The sequence below is a fragment of the Oncorhynchus kisutch genome, unplaced genomic scaffold, assembly GCF_002021735.2.
Source record: "Oncorhynchus kisutch isolate 150728-3 unplaced genomic scaffold, Okis_V2 scaffold1535, whole genome shotgun sequence".
Lineage (NCBI taxonomy): Eukaryota > Metazoa > Chordata > Actinopteri > Salmoniformes > Salmonidae > Oncorhynchus > Oncorhynchus kisutch.
Genome location: NW_022263480.1, coordinates 14,547 through 25,976, shown reverse-complemented (window position 1 = coordinate 25,976; position 11,430 = coordinate 14,547). Strand labels below are relative to the sequence as shown.

The 11,430-nt window shown below is 44.8% G+C and overlaps 1 protein-coding gene across 1 annotated transcript; it reads right to left on the bottom strand.

Annotated features, from left to right (window-relative positions):
* Positions 1-660: 660 nt before the first annotated feature.
* Positions 661-6,512, bottom strand: LOC116366564 (Na(+)/H(+) exchange regulatory cofactor NHE-RF2-like). The gene is made up of 4 exons (XM_031818654.1): positions 6,194-6,512; positions 3,740-3,893; positions 3,063-3,271; positions 661-2,868 (listed from the first exon to the last, which is right to left on the bottom strand). The coding sequence occupies exons 1-4, from the start codon at positions 6,362-6,364 to the stop codon at positions 2,707-2,709; spliced, it is 696 nt and encodes a 231-aa protein (XP_031674514.1). The 5' UTR covers positions 6,365-6,512; the 3' UTR covers positions 661-2,706.
* Between the last annotated feature and the right edge of the window lie 4,918 nt (positions 6,513-11,430).

Here is an 11,430-nt window from a genome sequence, read left to right as displayed (position 1 = left end):
AGCTGGCTCCTCAATTCAAATCTAGAGCTGAACCTGGCTCCTCACATTTCAAATCTAGAGCTGAACCTGGCTCCTCACATTTCAAATCTAGAGCTGAACCTGGCTCCTCACATTTCAAATCTAGAGCTGAGCCTGGCTCCTCACATTTCAAATCTAGAGCTGAACCTGGCTCCTCACATTTCAAATCTAGAGCTGAACCTGGCTCCTCACATTTCAAATCTAGAGCTGAACTGGCTCCTCACATTTCAAATCTAGAGCTGAACCTGGCTCCTCACATTTCAAATCTAGAGCTGAACCTGGCTCCTCACATTTCAAATCTAGAGCTGAACCTGGCTCCTCACATTTTCAAATTCTAGAGCTGAGCCTGGCTCCTCACATTTCAAATCTAGAGCTGAACCTGGCTCCTCACATTTCAAATCTAGAGCTGAACCTGGCTCCTCACATTTCAAATCTAGAGCTGAACCTGGCTCCTCACATTTCAAATCTAGAGCTGAACCTGGCTCCTCACATTCAAATCTAGAGCTGAACCTGGCTCCTCACATTTCAAATCTAGAGCTGAACCTGGCTCCTCGCATTTCAAATCTAGAGCTGAACCTGGCTCCTCGCATTTCAAATCTAGAGCTGAACCTGGCTCCTCACATTTCAAATCTAGAGCTGAACCTGGCTCCTCACATTTCAAATCTAGAGCTGAACCTGGCTCCTCACATTTCAAATCTAGAGCTGAGCCTGGCTCCTCACATTTCAAATCTAGAGCTGAGCCTGGCTCCTCACATTTCAAATCTAGAGCTGAACCTGGCTCCTCACATTTCAAATCTAGAGCTGAACCTGGCTCCTCACATTTCAATCTAGAGCTGAACCTGGCTCCTCACATTTCAAATCTAGAGCTTAACCTGGCTCCTCACATTTCAAATCTAGAGCTGAACCTGGCTCCTCACATTTCTTCCTTCAACTCAGAGTTCTGTTCTGGACAGCAGACAAAGCTAGCTGGGTATGTCTTACTTTCGAACCAAAAATTGTAACAGAATAAAAACCAAATATTTCAATTCTAGAAGAACACAGTTTGTAAACAAATTGCTAATAATATCATAGAATAATATAACTCAGTCATAATCACATAAATAGTGTTTTTATCTTAATGGCTAACCGTTCAGGCATTTGTTGGCCTACACATCGACACAAGTCTCTCTCTGCAGTTTAGGCAACATTTATGCAGTAGAGTTCAATCAACCCAATGCAATGCACCCAATTCCCAATGTGTCTCCTCTTCACTCATTACAAAGGACTTTAGTAACTCGTATCTCTTCACCTGAAAATCCATTGAGATCCTGGACTTTCTTTCTCTACCTCTGTGACGCCCATCACACTCATTTGAGCGTTTGTCTCTGTTTCTCAGAGTCAGACTCTCTTCATCTCACAGTCAGATGACTTTGATTCATCCCATCAGTCTGTCCATCATTCAGACGTCCGTGTCTATGACGTGATGTGGTTCCTACGTACCTCATTTATACATCTGAGAAGCTCGCTTCTATACTCTCAAAAGGGCTATGTAGAACCATTTGTCCCTGTTGAACCAACTCTGGAAAAGGTTCCAGGTAGAACCAGGTCAGATGATAACCCCTTTAGGTTCCAAACAGCAGCCTTTCAAGAGTTCTATTTGAATCAAGAGGTTCTATGTGGAACCAAAAAGGGTTCAATATGACCTGAAAAGAGTTCCGTCTGGAACTCTGGACAATAGTGGTCGGCATCGCAGTCTCGTGAAACCGTAGATTTATTGTGCCTTGGAGTTAGATCTCAGTCCGTGAGATCTAATAAAACTAGGATCAGATCCTTCCCTATACGATTTATTGTATTCATTATGACATTAAAAAAACTCTAAACTGATCCTAGATCAGTACTCCTACTTTGAGACACTTTGTGGATACAGGCCCACATCTCAGTCTTTTGGGAAGCAATCCACCCTGTTTTTCTGTGGAGGGTGAAGAGGTGGGGTTCGGTGTGTGGCGGTTGGGCCAGTGAATGTTTCTTACTAGTTGCTGTAGAAGGAAAAAAAAACTTTCAGTAAAGTCACAGCTCTGAGAAACGTTTAGGAGCCATGGAAACAAGAGCCATGGAAACAAGTGGAACTGAGTCAATTATCCTGGCTAAATACATCAACATGATTTATCCTCATCCTAAGGTACTGTAATAATCCATAGTAGTGGTATATAGAGGTGTAGCATGGGACGTTCATGGGACGGTCATGGCTGCTCATGGTCACGTGATGAGGGAGCCCCGCTTGTGACTTCACAATAAGTGTTGGCCCTCAGACCGTAGGGAATTTCCTCTTTGTCTAATGGTTAAGATGTTGGTTTGTCCCGTGGGAGACCAGGGTTCAGATCCTGCCGGGGACAGAGGCTTTCTGTGTTTTTCTCAGAATTGTTTCAGAGCCACTGCAGCCTTTTATCTTGATTGGCTGGTGACGCTCTGTCACATGACACACCATAACGAACGTCAGCCGTGCAGCAGCGGGAGGTCCTCCTATCGCCTCTCACCACAGATCATTGGCTGCCATTTGCTATTAATTTCCCACGATGACATTGTCTCCGGGCTGATGATCTACTGCGCACGGCCAACATTGGTTATGGTGTGTCCCTGTGCCAGACCTTTACCAACCTTGACAGACTTAAGAACATGGTTGTGAAGGTTCTGTGTGGTTCTGTGTGGTTCTCAGAAGTTGCTGAAGATCTCCTGTTTCTTGCTCCAGTCCATAGGGGGCGCTCTCTTCTTGCCGTGTTGGGCCCTCTCTTTGGCCTCGGCTGCCGTGGGGCTCAGATGCAGTCCGCTGTCCAGGAACGGGTCTGAAACACGGCGCTCATAATCCTCAGGGACCTAGAGAGATACACACACACACACAAACACACAGGTATTCAGATACACGTACGCAGGCACACACACACACACAGGTATTCAGATACACGTACGCAGGCATGCACACACACGCACACACACACACACACACACACACACACACACACAGGTATTCAGATACACGTACGCAGGCATGCACACACACACACACACACCTGAATGCTCATATCTGAGCTGCTGAATTCTGATTGGGTAGTCGAGCCACGTGAGTACTGGGAATTGGTCTGTGAATTGGGCGAGCCGTTTGTGATTGGTGAGCCCGTCAGGGTGACGTTGATGATTGGTGGATCCATTGGAGGGAGGTCAGTGGTTGAAGAGGGGGTGGGTGGGGCGCTGTCTGTCATTGGCTCGTCCACATAGACCTCTGGAACAAACCACATGAGCAACTTGACAAAATCCTTAGAGATGAAGACATGAATCCTTCAAACTGAAATATGTTTGTGGTCATTAATGGTTTAGATGCAAATATGAGTCGTGTGTGTGGATTTCTGAGAGAGAGAGAGACAGAGAGAGAGAGACAGAGAGAGACAGAGAGAGAGAGACAAAGAGAGACAGAGAGAGAGAGAGAGAGAGAGAGAGAGAGAGAGAGAGAGAGAGAGAGAGAGAGAGAGAGAGAGAGAACAGAGAGAGAGAGAGAGAGAGAGAGAGAGAGAGAGAGAGAGAGAGACAGAGAGAGAGACAGAGAGAGAGAGAGAGAGAGAGAGAGAGAGAGAGAGAGAGAGAGAGAGAGAGAGAGAGAGAGAGAGAGAGAGAGAGAGAGAGAGAGAGAGAGAGAGAGAGAGAGAGAGAGAGAGAGAGAGAGAGAGAGAGAGAGAGAGAGAGATTCTTTGACCTCTGACATGTGTGCTGGTGGGCGTGACCCCGAGCCTCTTGAACAGCTCGTCTGTTTCCGCGTCGACCACAAGGAGGCGTGTCTCGTCCCCCCCGCCACGTATAAACGCCACCACCTCTGAGTGTCTCAACGCCTCGATGTTCACTCCATTTACCTGGGGGAGGAGAGGAGGATGAATTCATGAGTGAATGGATGATGTTCACTCCATTCACCTGGGGGAGGAGAGCAGGATGAATTCATGAGTGAATGGATGATGTTCACTCCATTTACCTGGGGGAGGAGAGGAGGATGAATTCATGAGTGAATGGATGATGTTCACTCCATTCACCTGGGGAAGGAGAGCAGGCTGAATTCATGAGTGAATGGATGATGTTCACTCCATTCACCTGGGGGAGGAGAGCAGGATGAATTCATGAGTGAATGGATGATGTTCACTCCATTTACCTGGGGGAGGAGAGCAGGATGAATTCATGAGTGAATGGATGATGTTCACTCCATTTACCTGGGGGAGGAGAGCAGGATGAATTCATGAGTGAATGGATGATGTTCACTCCATTCACCTGGGGGAGGAGAGGAGGATAAATTCATGAGTGAATGGATGATGTTCACTCCATTTACCTGGGGAGGAGAGCAGGATGAATTCATGAGTGAATGGATGATGTTCACTCCATTCACCTGGGGGAGGAGAGCAGGATGAATTCATGAGTGAATGGATGATGTTTACTCCATTCACCTGGGGGAGGAGAGGAGGATGAATTCATGAGTGAATGGATGATGTTCACTCCATTTACCTGGGGAGGAGAGCAGGATGAATTCATGAGTGAATGGATGATGTTCACTCCATTCACCTGGGGGAGGAGAGCAGGATGAATTCATGAGTGAATGGATGATGTTCACTCCATTCACCTGGGGGAGGAGAGCAGGATGAATTCATGAGTGAATGGATGATGTTCACTCCATTCACCTGGGGGAGGAGAGCAGGATGAATTCATGAGTGAATGGATGATGTTCACTCCATTTACCTGGGGAGGAGAGGAGGATGAATTCATGAGTGAATGGATGATGTTCACTCCATTCACCTGGGGGGGAGAGGAGGATGAATTCATGAGTGAATGGATGATGTTCACTCCATTTACCTGGGGGGGAGAGGAGGATGAATTCATGAGTGAATGGATGATGTTCACTCCATTCACCTGGGGGGGAGAGGAGGATGAATTCATGAGTGAATGGATGATGTTCACTCCATTTACCTGGGGGGGAGAGGAGGATGAATTCATGAGTGAATGGATGATGTTCACTCCATTTACCTGGGGGAGGAGAGCGGGATGAATTCAGGAGTGAAAGGATGATGTTATTAGCCATATGTAAAATGTTTATAGAACTGCCTCAACCATTGGCCTCCATTCACCTGGGGGAGGAGAGGAGTAGTTTTACAGGCAGACATTGGAAATAACTATTTGTTCTTAAATGACCTGCATGAATCTCTGTCAGGTATCCCTAATCTCTGATTTATACATCTAGGACTGATTTTAAACTAGATTTGAAAATACTTGCTTTATTGCTAAATGTACGTATGTCTATGTATATGTTGTGTCCATGTCAATTGTGACAAAAAAAATTACACAAAGCTGCAGTTACACAACCTGTCCAGTAGTTAGCACATGACTCCAGCCCCTGTGACTGGGATGTAAGCGAGAGAGAGAAGGCAGTGATCTGTAATCTGATTTCATTAAGCTCCGTGGCAACTTTAATTTTGCATATCTCTCTCTCTCTCTCTCTCTCTCTCTCACTCTCACTCTCTCTCTCATCCTACACATTCCTAATGTGTCCTGAATCACACACATACACAAATGCACCCCCACCCTCCCTCCCTTCCTCCCTCCCACACTAACCCTACAGGGTAACCTAACCTGCCAAAGTCCATGTAATAAGCTCTTATCTAAACTAATCTCATCTGTGTGTGTGTGTGTCTGAGGTAACACACACACACATACACACAGAGACTGTCTCTCTCTCTCTCTCTCTCTCGATCTGGCCCTACCTCCACCAGCCTGTCCCGGTGTCTGAGGTAGCACACACACACACAGACCGTCTCTCTCTCTCTCTCTCTCTCTCTCTCTCTGGCCCTACCTCCACCAGCCTGTCCCGGGGTCTGAGGTAACACACACACACAGACTGTCTCTCTCTCTCTGGCCCTACCTCCACCAGCCTGTCCCGGGGTCTGAGGTAACACACACACACAGACTGTCTCTCTCTCTCTCTCTCTCTGGCCCTACCTCCACCAGCCTGTCCCGGGGTCTGAGGTAACACACACACACACACACACACACACACACACACACACAGACTGTCTCTCTCTCTCTCTCTCTGGCCCTACCTCCACCAGCCTGTCCCGGGGTCTGAGGTAACACACACACACACACACAGACTGTCTCTCTCTCTCTCTGGCCCTACCTCCACCAGCCTGTCCCGGGCTCTGAGGTCTGCGTGTTGGGCGGGGGACCCGGGATCCACGCTGCGTATGAACTGTCCTCGCCGTGTTCTGTCACTGTGCAGGTTGAACCCGTATCCCAGCTCCCCCTTCACCATGTGACACAGCCGGGGGAGGAGCTCCACCGTCGCCATGGGAAACTCTGTATCTAACGACGCTGTCTCCGATGGCAACTACAGATAGAGAGACAGAGAGAGAGAGAGGAAACACAATGACAGAAAAAAGTTTGACATTGTAATTTAAAATCTAAGTTCTAATTTGGTTCAGTTGTAACAAACAGACAGTGAGTGAAGACCATAACAAACAGACAGACAGTGAAGACCATAACAAACAGACAGTGAAGACCATAACAAACAGACAGTGAAGACCATAACAAACAGACAGTGAGTGAAGACCATAACAAACAGACAGTGAGTGAAGACCATAACAAACAGACAGACAGTGAAGACCATAACAAACAGACAGTGAAGACCATAACAAACAGACAGACAGTGAAGACCATAACAAACAGACAGACAGTGAAGACCATAACAAACAGACAGACAGTGAAGACCATAACAAACAGACAGTGAGTGAAGACCATAACAAACAGACAGTGAGTGAAGACCATAACAGACAGACAGTGAGTGAAGACCATAACAGACAGACAGTGAGTGAAGACCATAACAAACAGACAGACAGTGAAGACCATAACAAACAGACAGTGAAGACCATAACAAACAGACAGTGAAGACCATAACAAACAGACAGTGAAGACCATAACAAACAGACAGTGAAGACCATAACAAACAGACAGTGAGTAAAGACCATAACAAACAGACAGTGAGTAAAGACCATAACAAACAGACAGTGAGTGAAGACCATAACAAACAGACAGTGAAGACCATAACAAACAGACAGACAGTGAAGACCATAACAAACAGACAGTGAGTGAAGACCTTAACAGACAGACTGTGAGTGAAGACCATAACAAACAGACAGTGAAGACCATAACAAACAGACAGTGGACACCATAACAAACAGACAGAGAGTGAAGACCATAACAAACAGACAGTGAAGAGCATAACAAACAGACAGTGAAGAGCATAACAAACAGACAGTGAAGACCATAACAAACAGACAGTGAGTGAAGACCATAACAAACAGACAGTGAGTGAAGACCATAACAAACAGACAGTGAAGACCATAACAAACAGACAGTGAAGACCATAACAGACAGACAGTGAGTGAAGACCATAACAAGCAGACAGTGAGTGGAGACCATAACAAACAGACAGTGAAGACCATAACAAACAGACAGTGAAGACCATAACAGACAGACAGAGAGTGAAGACCATAACAAACAGACAGTGAGTGAAGACCATAACAGACAGACAGTGAAGACCATAACAAACAGACAGACAGTGAAGACCATAACAAACAGACAGACAGTGAAGACCATAACAAACAGACAGTGAAGACCATAACAAACAGACAGTGAAGACCATAACAAACAGACAGTGAAGACCATAACAAACAGACAGTGAAGACCATAACAAACAGACAGTGAGTGAAGACCATAACAAACAGACAGTGAGTGAAGACCATAACAAACAGACAGTGAAGACCATAACAGACAGTGAGTGAAGACCATAACAGACAGACAGTGAAGACCATAACAAACAGACAGTGAGTGAAGACCATAACAAACAGACAGTGAGTGAAGACCATAACAAACAGACAGACAGTGAAGACCATAACAAACAGACAGTGAAGACCATAACAAACAGACAGTGAAGACCATAACAAACAGACAGTGAAGACCATAACAGACAGACAGTGAAGACCATAACAAACAGACAGACAGTGAAGACCATAACAAACAGACAGACAGTGAAGACCATAACAAACAGACAGACAGTGAAGACCATAACAAACAGACAGTGAGTGAAGACCATAACAAACAGACAGTGAGTGAAGACCATAACAGACAGACAGTGAGTGAAGACCATAACAGACAGACAGTGAGTGAAGACCATAACAAACAGAAAGACAGTGAAGACCATAACAAACAGACAGTGAAGACCATAACAAACAGACAGTGAAGACCATAACAAACAGACAGTGAAGACCATAACAAACAGACAGTGAAGACCATAACAAACAGACAGTGAGTAAAGACCATAACAAACAGACAGTGAGTAAAGACCATAAACAAACAGACAGTGAGTGAAGACCATAACAAACAGACAGTGAAGACCATAACAAACAGACAGACAGTGAAGACCATAACAAACAGACAGTGAGTGAAGACCATAACAAACAGACAGTGAGTGAAGACCATAACAGACAGACAGTGAGTGAAGACCATAACAAACAGACAGTGAAGACCATAACAAACAGACAGACAGTGAAGACCATAACAAACAGACAGAGAGTGAGGACCATAACAAACAGACAGTGAGTGAAGACCATAACAAACAGACAGTGAGTGAAGACCATAACAGACAGACAGTGAGTGAAGACCATAACAGACAGACAGTGAGTGAAGACCATAACAAACAGACAGACAGTGAAGACCATAACAAACAGACAGTGAAGACCATAACAAACAGACAGTGAGTGAAGACCATAACAAACAGACAGTGAGTGAAGACCATAACAAACAGACAGACAGTGAAGACCATAACAAACAGACAGTGAAGACCATAACAAACAGACAGTGAAGACCATAACAAACAGACAGACAGTGAAGACCATAACAAACAGACAGACAGTGAAGACCATAACAAACAGACAGACAGTGAAGACCATAACAAACAGACAGTGAGTGAAGACCATAACAAACAGACAGTGAGTGAAGACCATAACAGACAGACAGTGAGTGAAGACCATAACAGACAGACAGTGAGTGAAGACCATAACAAACAGACAGACAGTGAAGACCATAACAAACAGACAGTGAAGACCATAACAAACAGACAGTGAAGACCATAACAAACAGACAGTGAAGACCATAACAAACATACAGTGAGTAAAGACCATAACAAACAGACAGTGAGTAAAGACTATAACAAACAGACAGTGAGTGAAGACCATAACAAACAGACAGTGAAGACCATAACAAACAGACAGACAGTGAAGACCATAACAAACAGACAGTGAGTGAAGACCATAACAGACAGACTGTGAGTGAAGACCATAACAAACAGACAGTGAAGACCATAACAAACAGACAGTGGAGACCATAACAAACAGACAGAGAGTGAAGACCATAACAAACAGACAGTGAAGAGCATAACAAACAGACAGTGAAGAGCATAACAAACAGACAGTGAAGACCATAACAAACAGACAGTGAGTGAAGACCATAACAAACAGACAGTGAGTGAAGACCATAACAAACAGACAGTGAAGACCATAACAAACAGACAGTGAAGACCATAACAGACAGACAGTGAGTGAAGACCATAACAAGCAGACAGTGAGTGGAGACCATAACAAACAGACAGTGAAGACCATAACAAACAGACAGTGAAGACCATAACAGACAGACAGAGAGTGAAGACCATAACAAACAGACAGTGAGTGAAGACCATAACAGACAGACAGTGAAGACCATAACAAACAGACAGACAGTGAAGACCATAACAAACAGACAGACAGTGAAGACCATAACAAACAGACAGTGAAGACCATAACAAACAGACAGTGAAGACCATAACAAACAGACAGTGAAGACCATAACAAACAGACAGTGAAGACCATAACAAACAGACAGTGAAGACCATAACAAACAGACAGTGAGTGAAGACCATAACAAACAGACAGTGAAGACCATAACAGACAGTGAGTGAAGACCATAACAGACAGACAGTGAAGACCATAACAAACAGACAGTGAGTGAAGACCATAACAAACAGACAGTGAGTGAAGACCATAACAAACAGACAGACAGTGAAGACCATAACAAACAGACAGTGAAGACCATAACAAACAGACAGTGAAGACCATAACAAACAGACAGTGAAGACCATAACAAACAGACAGACAGTGAAGACCATAACAAACAGACAGACAGTGAAGACCATAACAAACAGACAGACAGTGAAGACCATAACAAACAGACAGACAGTGAAGACCATAACAAACAGACAGACAGTGAAGACCATAACAAACAGACAGTGAGTGAAGACCATAACAGACAGACAGTGAAGACCATAACAGACAGACAGTGAAGACCATAACAAACAGACAGTGAGTGAAGACCATAACAAACAGACAGTGAAGACCATAACAAACAGACAGTGAGTGAAGACCATAACAGACAGACAGAGAGTGAAGACCATAACAAACAGACAGTGAGTGAAGACCATAACAGACAGACAGTGAAGACCATAACAAACAGACAGACAGTGAAGACCATAACAAACAGACAGACAGTGAAGACCATAACAAACAGACAGTGAAGACCATAACAAACAGACAGACAGTGAAGACCATAACAAACAGACAGTGAGTGAAGACCATAACAAACAGACAGTGAGTGAAGACCATAACAAACAGACAGTGAAGACCATAACAAACAGACAGTGAAGACCATAACAAACAGACAGTGAAGACCATAACAAACAGACAGAGAGTGAAGACCATAACAAACAGACAGTGAGTGAAGACCATAACAAACAGACAGTGAGTGAAGACCATAACAAACAGACAGAGAGTGAAGACCATAACAAACAGACAGTGAAGACCATAACAAACAGACAGTGAAGACCATAACACACACACACCTACACACACACACCTACATACACACACCTACACACACACACCTACATACACACACCTACACACACACACACCTACCTACACCTACACACACACCTACACACCGACACACACACACACACACACACACACACCTACACACGCCCACGCCCACACACACACACCTACACACACACACACACACACACACCTACACACACAATGCGTATGTGTGTGTCGCCGTCTGTCACAGTTTGCATTAACACTCCAACTTACCTTAAACACCCTGTCAGCCATGGCAACCAGTCGTCAAGGTGTTCTGGTTTGTTGCCATGGCTGACAGGGTGTTTAAGGTAAATTGGAGTGTTAATGCTCCAGGACATGAGAGGGAGGGAGGGAGGGAGGGGGAGAGAGAGAGAGACTTCTGATGTCTTGGTTGGCCTCTTTATGT

Bases quoted from the DNA above. Each gene is read 5' to 3' on its own strand.
- LOC116366564 (XM_031818654.1), bottom strand. From the start codon at position 6,364: ATGGCGACGGTGGAGCTCCTCCCCCGGCTGTGTCACATGGTGAAGGGG. The intron at 3,894-6,193 runs GTAGGGCCAGAG...CTCCTCCCCCAG, and splicing joins CCCGGGACAGGCTGGTGGAG to GTAAATGGAGTGAACATCGA. The intron at 3,272-3,739 runs GTCAAAGAATCT...GGTTTGTTCCAG, and splicing joins CACCAGCACACATGTCAGAG to AGGTCTATGTGGACGAGCCA.